At 54.1% G+C, this 17,274-nt stretch overlaps 2 protein-coding genes across 3 annotated transcripts; both read left to right on the forward strand.

The window, feature by feature from the left end:
* Positions 1 to 9,236: 9,236 nt before the first annotated feature.
* Positions 9,237 to 16,698, forward strand: LOC123348668 (ribonuclease-like). Of its 2 annotated transcripts, none has more exons than XM_044986266.1 (2): positions 9,237 to 9,307; positions 15,967 to 16,698. In XM_044986266.1, exon 2 carries the CDS (start codon positions 15,973 to 15,975, stop codon positions 16,420 to 16,422), a length of 450 nt encoding a protein of 149 aa, XP_044842201.1. In that variant the 5' UTR covers positions 9,237 to 9,307; positions 15,967 to 15,972; the 3' UTR covers positions 16,423 to 16,698. The 2 variants fall into 2 exon arrangements, with proteins under 2 accessions (XP_044842201.1, XP_044842200.1); XM_044986265.1 differs by lacking the exon at positions 9,237 to 9,307 and adding an exon at positions 15,770 to 15,886.
* Positions 12,004 to 12,940, forward strand: LOC123348670 (ribonuclease-like). The gene is made up of 2 exons (XM_044986267.1): positions 12,004 to 12,110; positions 12,191 to 12,940. The coding sequence occupies exons 1-2, from the start codon at positions 12,084 to 12,086 to the stop codon at positions 12,644 to 12,646; spliced, it is 483 nt and encodes a 160-aa protein (XP_044842202.1). The 5' UTR covers positions 12,004 to 12,083; the 3' UTR covers positions 12,647 to 12,940.
* Positions 16,699 to 17,274: the final 576 nt, after the last annotated feature.

The raw sequence follows: 17,274 nt of genomic DNA on the forward strand, positions 1-17,274 counted from the left end.
GGCCCTTTTTAAGCTTTTCCGCCCAACGCCCGAAATGCCTTCTGTGTTGTCGGTTGGAGCCAGGGAGTTTTTCGGTGGCAAGACACGGTGATACCTTTGGCTTCCGACCTGGATAATGTTGCCCCTGTTATGGTTCCACTACCCTCCAATACGCCCGAGCCTATGAAAACAGCTTTGCCGTATGCACCCCCTCCCAAGCCATGCCGTGTCCACGGGACCTGGGGATGTCCCGAATGCGGGGAAATAAAGGAGGCTCGGGTGAGACACGTGCCATCACAGGTCTATCCCAATTTGACTACGCCTATTCAGTTTACCCAGTTTAATGTTTTTTATAAGAAAATGGAGCGCCAGGGTCAACAGCTGCAGGCCATTTATAATAAGTTAAATCAAATGCAAGGTCTTCCAGCTGGATCATTGTGGAAAGAGGGGGAGCAGGCAGAGGCTCGTGAGGAGGTGCTCCGCTGGAAGCGAGCCCTGGACGAGAAAGCTTTGGAGTGCATGGCACAGGCAGAGGCTCGTGAGCAGGCAGAGGCACGTGAGGAGGTGCTCCGCTGCAAGCGAGCCCTGGACGGGAAAACTTTGGAGTGCATGGCGCAGGCAGAGGCTCGTGCCGTGGCCCCGGAGGTCGTTCGGACCTACAAGCAAGTAAATTGTTTTGGCAGGAGCCCGGAGAAGGCGTTCTACGCTGGCTGGTCTAAGCCTGGGACAGTGCCGGGAAAACCGTTGTGCTTCTCCGGTATGAGCAGCAACAGCTGGGTGTTCTGACACAGGATTTACAGATTAAAAGAAGCCAAGCAGGGAAAGAAAAGGAACCAGAATGAGCTGATTGGAGACAGCTCATTCTTTTCTGGCCCCGGTCAAGGACATTGAGAACTGACCCTGGTGAAGAAACGAAGAATTGTACACAGGCAGGAAGAAATTTGGGACTCCTGCTGAAAAATGTGGTATTAATTGGATTTTGGGATTTATTCTACAGGCTGCGCCCTGTGTTTTGGATAAAAATTTTAGCATGTATTGCCCCCCCCCATTGGATTGTAAATGATATTACCCCCCCCCCCATTACTAACCCCAGCATGTGGACCGGTTGGGTTGGGGGGTGCGGGCTCTCACATACCGAACCCCTGCCGGGTTCATGGGGAGGATGATTGTGGAATTAATTACCCCAGCTTTCTAGGGTTTAATTGTTTGTTGTTTTTTAAGTTTGAGAAAACTCAGCCAAAGGGTTTGCTGAGTATTTTCACGGGGGGAGTTGTGGGTTATTTAGGCATAAATTTAGGTAATTTGGGAGAATGGTTTTGAATTTATGTGATCTGAAGTACCTTTATGTAAAGTGCTTTTGTTAGCCTTATTAGATTTTTGTTAATTTTGTGTTATGTGCTGATGATTGGTTGTTGTAGATTGCTTGATATTAGATGTAGCCCCCACGGTGGGAAAGTACAGATAATTGCTTGCAGTAGAGATTAGAAGGGTGGGGGCTAGTTAAGAAGTATACCCTCCTAGCTAAATTGATAGTGGGATAAGTTAGTGTTTATGAAAGAAACGGTTTAGCAAAAGGAAAAAAGGATCGGGCCCAGGCAGGCAGGCAATAGACAGAGAACTTGAAAAGGAAAAAAGGATTGGGCCCAGGCAGGCAGGCAATAGACAGAGAACTTGGAAAGGAAAAAAGGATCGGGCCCAAGCGGCCAGGCGGCGGGCAACAGACAGAGAAGCTGAAGAGGAAAAAAGGATCGGGCCCAGGCGGCGGGCAACAGACAACAAACTTGGGAATTTCAAATATTCAGGGGGATACTTGGACTGGTGATTTAGTTGAGACACGTGGTTGTTGAAATACAAGCGAGTAATTTAAGGCAGAGTAAAAAGTTAACTCTGTGATTGCTAGAGGGAATAGCAGTTGAATTTTGTAAAGATGCTAAAGAGTAAAGTTTTTGGTGTTTTGAAGTGTTTGTAAATAAATTTTAGGCAAAGAAATTAGTTTGTAATTGTTTGGTTATGAATAATTTTGTTGTATTAGCTGAAGAATGTATATAGTGCTATGTAATTGTAATTGTATTAGGCTAAGGGCATATAAGTGGTGATTTTTTTTTTAGTGTTTAAAAGTAGAAGTTAATGGTGAAATTTTAAGCTGTGATTAGCTTTGGATTTTAGAAGTAAGCTAGGAAGCAATTGTATTACTGTAAATGATTTAATTGCTGAAGTGATTCCCCTGTTTTGCCTGAAATTAATAAGGGTATTTGTGTATTTTAAGTAATGATTGATTGCCCAGTAGGGGTATATTTGTTTTTGTTTTTTAGATATTTAAGAGAATTGATGTTAGCTGTATAGTATTTAATGTACCATGCATTTATTATGAAGTTTAAATTTATGTTTTATGTTTTATGTTTGTTTGTGGTGTGTGTTTTCTGGCCAGACTTGCTGTGGTGTTGTTAAAATGTTTGTGGTTTATGTTGTGTTTTCTTTAGGACCCCCCCTCCCTCAGTGTCAGTTTGATCACCTGACATATGAGGGATGAATTGGTAATAGAAATTTGTCACAAGATGGTGTGCAATAGAGTATGGGGGAACCCTGCAGAATTTACACCATTTATTTGTTTTATTTTTGTTGATTTATGTTTGTTTTGTTTGCTGTTGTTGGTATTATATGTTGAGAATTGCATGGTTATAGGTGAGCTTTATAGCATAAGATATATTATTTGTTTTTGGTTTTGTTTTGTACGCCTTTTGCTATAAAGTTTGGTGTAGTTTATTGGATGTTTTTTAATTTTTTTTTGTGTTTACGAATAGGGGGGAGATGTCCGGTTGCATCTTCCCTATGCTGCCTTGGTGGAAAATTACAGCAGCGTGGTTATAAGAACAGAGGGATGAGATAAAGTTGTTATGCCAGAGCGAGGCAAATGCCAGGTGGCCCAACTGAGATTGTTTTCAAGGTCCCAGATGGATTCCGGCGAAGTGGGTCCGGCCTTGGCTGATTTTGGCGCAGAGTGCCATAAATACAACGGCCTTCTGCCTGCTGCCCCATGTTGCTGCAGTGGAAGCCCTTATTGGAAACCTGCTTTGTGGGTGTTTGCACATTGGCAGAACCCTCCTGGCCCTTTGGGCCACTTGCGTTACCTGGAGGAGGAATGTATAGGTAAAAGTAGGGCACTGCGGAAGATATTGTTATGGTTTAGTTAGGCAGCTGGTGTTTAAATTTGCTTTTAGTTTTGCTGTGTAATAGATTGTAGTAATGTGATGCTATGAGCTGGGAATGTTTTGCTGTGCCTTCCCTTTTTTATTATGAGAAAATGGGGGAGGTGTGGGATTGTTGTGCATGAGAGTGTGAGAAACTGACATGCAAGTTTCAAGGTTGAGGCTACTTCTTATCTGCTGGTAGGCAGTAAACAGGATAATAAATTAGAAAGTGGGACAGAATGACAATTACCCAATGAAGTTACAGTTGTGCCTGTGTGTACCTTATTAACCAATTAGCAATTGCTTGATTGCTTGGTCTTAATTGTATATAAGAGCATGCTGGAGAGAAATAAATGACTTTGCTTTCAATCATATTGACTGTTGAGCTTTGTTCATGTACGCCTGCGATGCAACATGTCTGTATTGGGTGGGTCCCTTAATGTTGAACTGAGGGAAAGTGTCCTTAGGAAAGCCTGGGACATGAAGGGCCTGCTGAAGGACAGTACTTTAGAACTGGAATCATAGAATCACAGAAATGTCCGTCAGGAAGGGACCTGGAGAAGACATCAAGTCCAGCCCCCTGCACCTGGAGTAGCTCCGAATGGCTGTGGATCTGGGAGCAGGAGTCATTCTCTTGAGTGTTGGAACTAATCACTCAGGCACTAATGTAGGGGAAGCTATAACCCTTAGGGAAAACACAGCTAACATCACCAGCTCCACCCAGGATGGAGCACATCCCATGGGAGCGTGTGGCACGAAGCCAAGCTCTGAGGGCATGAGTGTAGCACGCCCGCTTTACGTACGGGGCTGGGTGCAAGTGTGGTAATGCCATACCAGCACGCTTCATGCATTGCAGAGAAAGGCAGTGCAGATAGCCTGGTGCATCACTCTCCGGCCCATGGTGCTAATGGCACTGACTGGACCTCTGGGGGAACCCAAATGCAAGGAGTAGCCCGTGGGGCAGTCCCAGGCAGCAGATGTTGAAAAGTCAGATTCCTCAGGCAGCCAGGCCATGGGAAGAACCTGTAACAAGTCAGGGAACCTGTGCTTTGACTGTCCAGGTGAGCAGTCGGCAAGTGTTACAGCACCACCGCTCTGGGGTTGGACCCGGCGGAGCAGACGTTCCCGTCCGCCTAGGAACACAGACAGATTCGGAGAGTGGAATTTTGCAGGCAGGACACACGTGCTCTCTCCAGAGGCAGCGCAAATGAGATCCGGGTGCCCGTTTGGCAGGCGGTTTCAGAGGCAGACGTTTCTGTACCCACAGGCAGAACAATGACGGCTCTGCTCCTGGCGGGACAGAAGGGACATGCATCCATGCCTGCCTGGATTTTCCCGAATGCCACCCGACAGCTGTGGCCTCTTGAGATCCCTGAGGAGATCCAGTTCTTGAGACTAAAATCAGGAGCCTGCTACCTCTTGGGGACACCATGATGGTGGGAGGTGAGGGGATATGACTGCTCTCTGTAATATATCAGGAGGGAGGAGAAGATCAGAGCCCTCCTAAACAATCATGTTGTAATAGGGATAAACAAGCCGTAAACAAATTGAGCCTGGAGGTGAGAAGTTGGTCTCTAGCCATCAGAGGGCTGAGGTTTGGAACAAGAGTGCGTGGTGGGCCTCAGTGACCTGACACAGCAGGGGACTGCACACTGTGAGGGTCTCTCCATTCCCGTGTCCTGTGTTCCTCTGGATTGCAAAGCACACTCCCCACCAAAGGGAAACCGTCCATCTGATGGAGCAGGAGATCTATCCTTTGAAGCTCAGAATTCCTGTTTGTGGAACGCCGCCAGTGGGGACAGATGCCCAGAGGTACAGACAGACCCTCCCGCCTCTCTCTCCGGTGCCCTGTTCAGGGATAGTATCCACATGATAATACGCAGCAATGTGGTACTCGACCTAGAAAACACCTACGCTACAGAGCTATAGAGACACAGCTGCAGCTCCGAAGCTGGAGCGTAGGTCTACCCTCAGCGTGATCACCAGAGAATGAGGAGACCCCATCCCTGAGACCTTGCTCAGTGGGAAAGAGATGTGGCTACTCCTCAACTACTCAAGTAGGGGAATAGGTTTGTCCTGGACCCACAGGATGGGAGCTATGCCCCCAGCTTTGGAACAGTCTCTAGGAGAACTCTGACAGGGTGCCAGACCCCCACAGGGTCTCGCTCTTCCTCCAGGGTAATCCACATGGCTTCACCATCTCCTTAGACTGGGCCTCTGGGCCTGCAGCCCCTCACTGCACCCCATGTGCTCTGCCCAGCGAGTCCAACGGAGATAGACCCCGACTGAGACTTGGCCGCGCTGCCAGGATGAACACGCCTCGCCCAGCATTGGCAGCGATGCTCACACGGCGCTGTCAGAACGCTCGATTTCATGAGTCACCTGGACACAGCCTAGGGCGGCCTTAGTGTAGACCATGCTGGGTAGCCCAGAGCCCTGTCAAGCTGTAGGGAACCCCCTGGTTCAAGCTCTGTCTGACCCCCTTGGTCAGACTCCAGGTGAGAGCCCCGACTCCTCCCAGCCCCCAGTTCTCACCTCCCACCTCACGCCGCCCAGTCCTTTGATCTCCAGCCTGGGGGTTGTTCAGCTTCCTTGCGGAGAGGTGGGGAGTCCATGCCCCTCGGGGTCCTTGGGTGCTAGGTGTCAATCTCCTCAGTGTTGTCTTCTCAGACGCCCCACTGAGATGGAGACTAAGGGCCAGGTGGCATGGGGACACCCACACATATGTGTCTCAGCCTGCCCAGAGAGCCAGCAGTCCCCTTCCACTCATAGAATCATAGAATCTCAGAGTTGGAAGGGACCTCAGGAGGTCATCTAGTCCAACCCCCTGCTCAAAGCAGGACCAAACCCAACTAAATCATCCCAGCCAGGGCTTTGTCAAGCCTGACCTTAAAAACCTCTAAGGAAGGAGATTCCACTACCTCCCTAGGTAACCCATTCCAGTTCTTCACCACCCTACTAGTGAAAAAGTTTTTCCTAATGTCCAACCTAAACCTCCCCCTCTGCAACTTGAGACCATTACTCCTTGTTCTGTCATCTTCTACCACTGAGAACAGTCTAGATCCATCCTCTTTGGAACCCCCTTTCAGGTAGTTGAAAGCAGCTATCAAATCCCCCCTCATTCTTCTCTTCTGCAGACTAAACAATCCCAGTTCCCTCAGCCTCTCCTCATAAGTCATGTGCTCCAGCCCCCTAATCATCTTTGTTGTTCTCCGCTGGACTCTCTCCAATTTATCCACATCCTTTTTGTAGTGTGGGGCCCAAAACTGGACACAGTACTCCAAATGAGGCCTCACCAGTGCTGAGTAGAGGGGAATGATCACATCCCTCGATCTGCTGGAAATGCCCCTACTTATACAACCCAAAATGCCATTAGCCTTCTTGGCAACAAGGGCACACTGTTGACTCATATTCAGCTTTTCGTCCACCGTAACCCCTAGGTCCTTTTCTGCAGAACTGCTGCCCAGCCATTCGGTCCCTAGTCTGTAGCAGTGCATGGGATTCTTCCGTCCTAAGTGCAGGACTCTGCACTTGTCCTTGTTGAACCTCATCATATTTCTTTTAGCCCAAAACTCTAATTTGTCTAGGTCCCTCTGTATCCTATCCCTACCCTCCAGCGTATCAACCACTCCTCCCAGTTTAGTGTCATCTGCAAACTTGCTAAGGGTGCAGTCCACACCATCCTCCAGATCGTTAATGAAGATATTGAATAAAACCGGCCCCAGCACCGACCCTTGGGGCACTCCACTTGATACCGGCTGCCAATTAGACATGGAACCATTGATCACTACCCGTTGAGCCCGACCATCTAGCCAGTTTTCTATCCACCTTACCGTCCATTCATCCAGCCCAGACTTCTTTAACTTGCTGGCAAGAATACTGTGGGAGACCGTATCAAAAGCTTTGCTATAGTCCAGAAATAGCACATCCACTGCTTTCCCCTCATCCACAGAGCCGGTTATCTCATCATAGAAGGCAATTAGGTTAGTCAGGCATGACTTGCCCTTGGTGAATCCATGCTGACTGTTCCTGATCACTTTCCCCTCCTTTAAGTGGTTCAGGATTGATTCCTTGAGGACCTGTTCCATGATTTTTCCAGGGACTGAGGTGAGACTGACTGGCCTGTAGTTTCCTGGATCTTCCTTCTTCCCTTTTTTAAAGATGGGCACTACATTAGCCTTTTTCCAGTCATCCGAGACCTCCCCCAATCGCCATGATTTTTCAGAGATAATGGCCAATGGCTCTGCAATCTCATCGGTCAACTCCTTTAGCACCCTCGGATGCAGCGCATCCGGCCCCATGGACTTGTGCTCGTCCAGCTTTTTTTCCAGCTTATACTCACGGTATAACAGCACATAGGGGAAACTAAGGCACAACCAGGCCTCACAAACACATTACAGAATAGTTCCACATTGTCCCATGGTTCAGCGGGCAGATGCCCTGGGAAACGATCGGCAAAGAGAAGAGTTCAAGCAGCTGCTCTTGGGATTCCAGAAGATCTCGGCAAAGGACTCTTCTCGCTGTAGAGAACCCACGTACCAGGCGCACCGCCTCTTTGTGGGGGGCAGGGAGTACAGGGTTCTGGGCTGCTTACAGGGGCATACAAAAGACACTGGATAGGCCCTTGGACAGGAGAATTATACAGGAGTGTCAGTCTACTTTGAATAGTCCAACCTAAAACCTAACGGGACCTGGCAACTTCTGGTAGACCACAGGCAACTTGGCGACACTTAGCTCCAGGGATACACTTGCCAAGGGCTGAGGTGGCAGCTCCGTCCCTGGCAGCTGGTTTTCGAAAAGCTCTGCCCCAGTTCAAACAGGAAGCAATTTGGGGCAGCTTGCGGGCCTGTACTCTGCAGGAGGTCAGACCAGATGATCGCAAGGTCCCGTCTGGCCCTGGAATCTATGCAGCAAAGTGGAGCTCGGGTTTTCTAAAGTCAAACTCTTCTCTGCCCTGGACGTCGGGGTTGGACTCCCCAGTTGGGTCCGGGTGATCGGTGTCAATCAGTTAATCATCGACATGGCCCCTAGAGGAGATGCTCCTGGGGATGCCAACACCCCTCTAGAGTTCAACCTCTCGCTCTGCGCGGGGTAATGCAGCTGCAAGGGAAGCTGATAAATATTCACTGACAAAAAACTGACATGAATGCAGCATTCCAGCGGCCCAGCAGTATATGGCGCCCTTCCGGAACACTGCTTGCAGCAAAACTGGCACCGCTGACGAGCAGGACGTGACGAGTTAAGGGACCTGCCTCCCCTCTGACACGAGTTATGTTTTGATTCCTGCTCCTCCAAAGAGCTGCGGGGGGTGCCATGCACTCACTGCGGGTATTCCTCAAAGGAGCGACACACCGCTGCACCAGCACCAGAGCCGTGGTTCCATCCCCCAGGTCTGGGCAAAAAAGGAATAAGTTGCAAAAATACATCACCTGTGAGAAAAGCTGGTATTGTTTTCTGGACAGCCTGTATCTCAGGAACCCCTGGGTCAAATGACCCTAAATTTGGATCAGTAACCCTAAGGGGTGCACTTTGGCAGAGGGTGAGAGGGGACGCAGTAGGGGGCATTCCACCCTTGGAATCAGAGCTGCCCCAGATGCCCCAGCATCCTGGGGAAGAAAGCAGGGTGGGTGACTCAGGAAGAGGTGCTGAGCTCTCTTCTGTGCTGCTGTTTGTGCATTTTTCTACCAAGCACCCAGCCACTCCTGCTCATTAACTCTCCCCTGGCATTGTGGGTCAATTCTGCTGCCCGAGCTGCATCCCAGAATTGGGGAAATCTGTCTCCCGTGGTGCCATGCGGAAGTGACATCCTGACCCAGCACCAGGACGCCACCCAGTGCTACTCACTGGCCCCCCTGAACCCCGGAGGGTACTGGGATGGGGCCTCTTGTGCACAGTGAGGGGCAGGTCATTGTGATAAGTGCGAGCAGAGTATGTCCCAACCACCCTGCCGTTGGTCAGGGCAAAGCTTCCCCTTTCAATGGGGTGTCGCCACTTCTTGTGGGCCCGGATTATGAAATACTTAACGTCAGATATTTCTCTGCCACCGGTTCCCTCTTCTATTGACTCCCATGCAGCCGGGGAAGGCCAGCTCTGCAGACAGCTGGATAGATTCTCCAGGGGAAACAGAGGCACCAGGACAAGTGAGTGGGAGCGCATGGGAGACGGGGCTTGGTATAATCCAGGCAGGGTTATTCCCCAGTTTAGCTGGTAGAGAGGAACGGTAGGAAACACACCAAAGAGGAGTTCAGACAAGGCTCTTCTCTCCCATAGGCTCCAAGGCTTTGTACAAAGAAGGTGGATGTCGCTTTACAGGGGGGGGACTAAGCAAACAAAACTGAAGCCGCCTACAAGAGGTCAGTGATGGAGCCAGGACTCAAATCCAGGGCTCGTGAATCCCAGCCGGGGTCCCCCCATCCCTTGTTCAAGGCTACTTGGCTCTTAGATGGTGCCCACTAGCTGCAAAGACCTGAGAGCCGGGACCTTCAGAGCTGTGACAAATCTCTCCCGACTGCCGCCACGGGTCTCTCTCAGACCAGCTCGGACGTGGGCACTCCAGCCGCAGAGACCTGCTCCAAAGGCCTCAGGACGGAGGGGAAAGTCTCAATTGCTATTGAAGTCTCCTGGTGCAAAGTTGGGGTTGTTTTGCCAAGGGAGGCCCAAAATACAGCACCCCCAGAAGCAACCACTTTTTAAAAATACCCTCCTGCTTCCACCCTGCTTTTTTCCTCACTCGCTGCTAAAGGGGAAAGCTCGGGCAATATTCACGTAAAACAGGCTGTTGTGCTCAGGTAGCACCAGGAGCCGAGATCTAGTTCCCAGCCTTATGCTTCAGCCCCTATCAAATTCACGGGCTATTTCGGTCAATTTCATGCTCATGGGATTTTAAAAATCGTAAATTTCATTATTTTGGCTATTTAAATCTGGAATTTCATGGCGGTGTAACTGGGGGTCTTGACCCAAAAGAGGGTTGTGGGGGACTCACAAGGTTATTGTATGGGGGGCGCAGAATTGCCACCCTTACTTCCGCGCTGCTGCTAGCAGCGGCACTGCCTTCAGAGCTGGGCAGCTGGAGAGCAATGGCCGCTGGCCAGGAGCCCAGCTCTGAAGGCAGAGCAAATAAGGGTGGCAATACTGGGACCCCCCCACACACAAGAACCTTGCTATAAATTTGGTAGGGCCCTACTTATGATTCTACGCTGCAATGTAAAGCTGTGCATCAGCTGGACTCAAACTCCCCCTTGCGTCTACACTGCAGCTGCGCTAATCGAGGGCTCAGACCCAGGACCCTGCAGGGCTGGTGGGCCAGGTTCCCTCTAATTTTTTACATCCATGTGCAGAATGAATTTTGTTATGCGCAGCAATATGGAGGTGATGTGTGGCAGGGGTGGGGCTGAGGGGTTTGGAGTGTGGGGAGGGCTCAGGGCAGGGGCAGAGGGGTGGGGTGCGTGGGGGGTGAGGGCTCCGGCTGGGGGTGGGGGCTCTGGGGTGGGGCCAGGGATGAGGAGTTCAGGGTGCGGAAGGGGGCTCAGGGCTGGGGCAGAAGTTTGGGGTGCAGGGGGGGTGAGAGCTCCAACTGGGGGTGTGGGCTCTAGGGTGGAGCAAGGGATGAGGAGTTTAGGGTGCAGGATGCCCCAGGGCTGGGATCAGAGGACTCTCCCCAGCCCTCCCGCCGCCAGCAGCTGGGCCGGGGCCCAGGGAGAGATGCCTCCCCCCGCCGGCAGCAGGGCTGGGGCCCGGGGAGAGATGCCTCCCCCCGCCGGCAGCAGGGCCGGGGCCCGGGGAGAGATGCCTCCCCCCGCCGGCAGCAGGGCCGGGGCCCGGGGAGAGATGCCTCCCCCCGCCGGCAGCAGGGCCGGGGCCCGGGGAGAGATGCTTCTCCCCGCCGGCAGCAGGGCCGGGGCCAGGGCCGAGGCGTCTCTCCTCCCCAGTGGCATGGGAGAGGCCCATGGCAGCCCTGCACACCCCAACTTGCTCCGCTCCCCTTCCCAGTCCCCACCCACCTCCGACCTCTCTCCTCTCCAGGCCCCTGTGGCTATACGCCTGTGCGGCCCTAGGCCGTGCAGCTTAGAGGGAATGTAGCTGGAGGGTCCCAGCTCAAGCGAAGCCGGGACCCAGGGGCCAAGCCCGATCACTTTGCAGTAGAGACGCAGCCCTGCTCGACTCCGGTCCTGGAAGTCAGATGGAAATATCTCCCAGTTCCACGGGACAACTTCCTTAGTCCTCTCACGGCCACGGCTCAGGTCAGCATGGACCCATCCTCTGACCACGTGCACTGTCAGAGAGCTGCCTGGGTTGGCAGCAGGGAGCGAACCCAGCAAGCCTTTTGCAAAGCCAGCGGCTTCCTGCTCACGGGCAGGGCGGGCAGGAAAGTTTTCCCATGAGCCCTAGGGCTACAGCGGCCATATTGTGGGGTGCTGGAGGGTCTGCAGGCTGCAGTGTGAATGCCAGATCCCCAGGTTTGAGCCCGGGTTAGAAAAGCCCTTCGGTTAAAATACCACACGGATGCCCAAGCTCAGGGTTCCCAACACAGCTCGGCTGAGTGGAGTCCCACTAACCCTGGGCTTAACCAGCAGTGTAGACGTACCCTTAGGAGCAGAGGAAATTTGCCAGCACAATCACTGGGATTGCCAAGCGTTCAAAGTGCTCTAAACCCCACCTACCTGGGCAGAGCGCCTGGACGTTTGGCATGGCACGTCGGTGTCTGGGGCATTGCCAGGTTCACTCGGACAAGGGGATCCCCTCCAAAACACTCTGCTTTACATGAATGACTAGCAGACGGGCTCAAAAATGGCTGGGCCATTGCTGGAGCGAAGAGACACTTGGGGGAGGGGGGACAAAGCCAGGGTGATTTAAATGCTGTATGCTACGTGACAGAGCGACACTGGCACCCTCGAGTGGCCGCAGCCTTCAGCGAGGATGAGCCCTGAAATCGCTGCAGCGGGGGTGAGTCGCCCACAGGGGGTCCTTGCTGTGCTGGTCTCACGTTCCCATCTCATACCCACCTCCCCCATTCTCCCCTCCAGCCAGCAATGAAGACAAGACTGAGTCCAGGCCTCCTGCTGCTGATTTTCCTCTTGCTGGCCTGCCTGGCCGCGGCCGGGAGAGAGACGCCGTATGAGAAGTTCCAAAGGCAGCATGTGGACACCTCCGGGAGCTGGGAGCCCGACCCCAACCGCTACTGCAATTTCATGATGCCGCGGAGGAACATGACGGTGTCCTTCTGCAAAGATTTCAACAGTTTCATCCACGGGGTGCTGGCAGTGATAACCGCTGTCTGCGGCTCAGGGGGGACATGGCATCACGGGGACTTTTACTACAGCAACTCTCCCTTCCAGGTCACGGACTGCCAGACAACGGGAGCATCCCGCTGGCCCCGCTGCATTTACAGGGGAGACGGCCGCAGTAGCAGAATTTGTGTCGCCTGCCAAAATGGGCAGCCTGTGCACTACGCCCGGCCGTCGGTGTGCGGCGGCCCGTGAGCCGTGAGGCGGACATGCAGCCCTGCAGCTCCCATGAGCTTTGGCAATGCTGGCAGCCCTGGGCACCCATAGCTGCCGGACGCCATCCCCATCCTCCTCCCCAACAGAGTATTTGGGCACCTCATTGGGGACAGCAACGAAGACTGTTGTTCCTTTTTCTATGGCAAATTATAACTGCCCCCTCCCCAGCCTGAACTGGCTGCTGCCCCCTAGTGCCTATTATACAGTACAGCCGCCCCTTCCCCACCCCCACCCTCTGCTGCCCCCTAGTGCCCATTATACAGTATAGCCGCCCCTTCCGCACCCTCACCCTCTGCTGCCCCCTAGTGGCCATTATACAGTATAGCTGCCCCTTCCCCGCCCCCACCCTCTGCTGCCCCTAGTGCCCATGATACAGTATAGCCGCCCCTTCCCTGCCCCCACCCTCTGCTGCCCCCAGTGCCCATTATACAGTATAGCCGCCCCTTCCCCACCCCCACCCTCTGCTGTCCCTAGTGCCCATGATACAGTATAGCTGCCCCTTCCCCTCTGCTGCCCCCTAGTGCCCATTATGTAGTATGGGCACCTTTTCCCCATCCTTTATCCATGGAGCGGGAGGCGGAGAAGGGTCAACGTGCAGAGGAGATGTTACCAGGCTGAGCCCTGGATGCTGTTTTCTCTTGCTTCTTCCTGCAATAAAATACTTTTTGCAAATGCAGAATGGCTGGGGACTCAAATCCAGGGCTCGTGAATCCCAGCCGGGTTCCCCCCATCCCTTGTTCAAGGCTACTTGGCTCTTAGATGGTGCCCACTAGCTGCAAAGACCTGAGAGCCGGGACCTTCAGAGCTGTGACAAATCTCTCCCGACTGCCGCCATGGGTCTCTCTCAGAGCAGCTCGGATGTGGGCACTCCAGCCGCAAAGACCTGCTCCAAAGGCCTCAGGACGGAGTGGAAAGTCTCAATTGCTATTGAAGTTTCCTGGTGCAAAGTTGGGGTTGTTTTGCCAAGGGAGGCCCAAAATACAGCACCCCCAGAAGCAACCACTTTTTAAAAATACCCTCCTGCTTCCACCCTGCTTTTTTCCTCACTCGCTGCTAAAGGGGAAAGCTCGGGCAATATTCACGTAAAACAGGCTGTTGTGCTCAGGTAGCACCAGGAGCCGAGATCTAGTTCCCAGCCTTATGCTTCAGGCCCTATCAAATTCACGGGCTATTTCGGTCAATTTCATGCTCATGGGATTTTAAAAATCGTAAATTTCATTATTTTGGCTATTTAAATCTGGAATTTCATGGCGGTGTAACTGGGGGTCTTGACCCAAAAGAGGGTTGTGGGGGGCTCACAAGGTTATTGTATGGGGGGCGCAGAATTGCCACCCTTACTTCTGCGCTGCTGCTGGCGGCGGCACTGCCTTTAGAGCTGGGCAGCTGGAGAGCAATGGCCGCTGGCCAGGAGCCCAGCTCTGAAGGCAGAGCAAATAAGGGTGGCAATACTGGGACCCCCCCACACACAAGAACCTTGATGTAAATTTGGTAGGGCCCTACTTATGATTCTACGCTGCAATGTAAAGCTGTGCATCAGCTGGACTCAACCCACCCCCTTGCGTCTACACTGCAGCTGCGCTAATCGAGGGCTCAGACCCAGGACCCTGCAGGGCTGGTGGGCCAGGTTCCCTCTAATTTTTTACATCCATGTGCAGAATGAATTTTGTTATGTGCACCAATATGGAGGTGATGTGTGGCAGGGGTGGGGCTGAGGGGTTTGGAGTGTGGGGAGGGCTCAGGGCAGGGGCAGAGGGGTGGGGTGCGTGGGGGGTGAGGGTTCCGGCTGGGGGTGGGGGCTCTGGGGTGGGGCCAGGGATGAGGAGTTCAGGGTGCGGAAGGGGGCTCAGTGCTGGGGCAGAAGTTTGGGGTGCAGGGGGGGTGAGAGCTCCAACTGTGGGTGTGGGCTCTGGGGTGGAGCAAGGGATGAGGAGTTTAGGGTGCAGGATGCCCCAGGGCTGGGATCAGAGGACTCTCCCCAGCCCTCCCGCCGCCAGCAGCAGGGTCGGGGCCCAGGGAGAGATGCCTCCCCCCGCCGGCAGCAGGGCCGGGGCCCGGGGAGAGATGCCTCCCCCCGCCGGCAGCAGGGCCAGGGCCCGGGGAGAGATGCCTCCCTCCACCGGCAGCAGGGCCGGGGCCCGGGGAGAGATGCTTCTCCCCGCCGGCAGCAGGGCCGGGACCAGGGCCGAGGCGTCTCTCCTCCCCAGTGGCAGGGGAGAGGCCCATGGCAGCCCTGCATGCCCCAACTTGCTCCGCTCCCCTTCCCAGTCCCCACCCACCTCCGACCTCTCTCCTCTCCAGGCCCCTGTGGCTACACGCCTGTGCGGCCCTTGGCCGTGCAGCTTAGAGGGAACGTAGCGGGAGGGTCCCAGCTCAAGCGAAGCCGGGACCCAGGGGCCAAGCCCGATCACTTTGCAGTAGAGACGCAGCCCTGCTCGACTCCGGTCCTGGAAGTCAGACGGAAATATCTCCCAGTTCCACGGGACAACTTCCTTAGTCCTCTCACGGCCACGGCTCAGGTCAGCATGGACCCGTCCTCTGACCACGTGCACTGTCAGAGAGCTGCCTGGGCTGGCAGCGGGGAGCGAACCCAGCAAGCCTTTTGCAAAGCCAGTGGCTTCCCGCTCACGGGCAGGGCGGGCAGGAAAGTTTTCCCATGAGCCCTAGGGCTACAGCGGCCATATTGTGGGGTGCTGGAGGGTCTGCAGGCTGCAGTGTGAATGCCAGATCCCCAGGTTTGAGCCCGGGTTAGAAAAGCCCTTCGGTTAAAATACCACACGGATGCCCAAGCTCAGGGTTCCCAACACAGCTCGGCTGAGTGGAGTCCCACTAACCCTGGGCTTACCCAGCAGTGTAGACGTACCCTTAGGAGCAGAGGAAATTTGCCAGCACAATCACTGGGATTGCCAAGCGTTCAAAGTGCTCTAAACCCCACCTACCTGGGCAGAGCGCCTGGACGTTTGGCATGGCACGTCGGTGTCTGGGGCATTGCCAGGGTCACTCGGACAAGGGGATCCCCTCCAAAACACTCTGCTTTACATGAATGACTAGCAGACGGGCTCAAAAATGGCTGGCCCACGGCTGGGGCGAAGAGACGCTTGGGGGAGGGGGGACAAAGCCAGGGTGATTTAAATGCTGTATGCTACGTGACAGAACGACACTGGCACCCTCGAGTGGCCACAGCCTTCAGCGAGGATGAGCCCTGAAATCGCTGCAGCGGGGGTGAGTCGCCCACAGGGGGTCCATGCTATGCTGGTCTCACGTTCCCATCTCATACCCACCTCCCCCGTTCTCCCCTCCAGCCAGCAATGAAGACAAGACTGGGTCCAGGCCTCCTGCTGCTGATTTTCCTCTTGCCGGCCTGCCTGGCCGCGGCCGGGAGAGAGACGCCGTACGAGAAGTTCCAAAGGCAGCATGTGGACACCTCCGGGAGCTGGGAGCCCGACCCCAACCGCTACTGCAATCTCATGATGCCGCGGAGGAACATGACGGTGTCCGCCTGCAAAGATCTCAACAGCTTCGTCCACGGGGCGCTGGCAGTGATAACCGCTGTCTGCGGCTCAGGGGGGACATGGCATCACGGGGACTTTTACTACAGCAACTCTCCCTTCCAGGTCACGGACTGCCAGACAACGGGAGCGTCCCGCTGGCCCCGCTGCGATTACAGGGGAGATGGCCGCAGTAGGAGAATTTGTGTCGCCTGCACATATGGGCAGCCTGTGCACTACGCCCGGCCGTCGGTGTGCGGCGGCCCGTGAGCCGTGAGGCGGACATGCAGCCCTGCAGCTCCCCTGGGCTTTGGCAGTGCTGGCAGCCCTGGGCGCCCATAGCTGCCGGACGCCATCCCCATCCTCCTCCCCAACAGAGTATTTGGGCACCTCACTGGGGACAGCAACGAAGACTGTTGTTCCTTTTTCTATGGCAAATTATAACTGCCCCCTCCCCAGCCTGAACTGGCTGCTGCCTCCTAGTGCCCATTATACAGTACAGCCGCCCCTTCCCCACCCCCACCCTCTGCTGCCCCCTAGTGCCCATTATACAGTACAGTCGCCCCTTCCCCACCCCCACCCTCTGCTGCCCCCTAGTGCCCATTATACAGTATAGCCGCCCCTTCCCCACCCCCTCCCTCTGCTGCCCCTAGTGCCCATGATACAGTATAGCCGCCCCTTCCCCTCTGCTGCCCCCTAGTGCCCATTATGTAGTATGGGCACCTTTTCCCCATCCTTTATCCATGGAGGGGGAGGCGGAGAAGGGTCAACGTGCAGAGGAGATGTTACCAGGCTGAGCCCTGGATGCTGTTTTATCTTGCTTCTTCCTGCAGTAAAATACTTTTTGCAAATGCAGAATGGCTGGGGAGTGTTTGTGGGGGATTTGCTACAGGCAAGCCAGCACTCCCTGTTTCCAGGGCTTCAGTAGCAGCAGACAAACATGACTGTCTTGCTCAAAAAGGACGGGGAATGGAACATGGTGCTCCTCTAAGGGGCACCAGCTGCCATCTGGCCCCAGGTTAGCTACTGGCTGGCTCAGGGGGTGGGGAATGGAACATGGGGCCTTTCTTCACCGGGTTGGGGGGGTGCTGGTTTCAAACAATTTTCCTTTCCCATGTGACG

Source organism: Mauremys mutica, chromosome 13 (assembly GCF_020497125.1).
Source record: "Mauremys mutica isolate MM-2020 ecotype Southern chromosome 13, ASM2049712v1, whole genome shotgun sequence".
Classification (NCBI taxonomy): Eukaryota; Metazoa; Chordata; order Testudines; family Geoemydidae; genus Mauremys; species Mauremys mutica.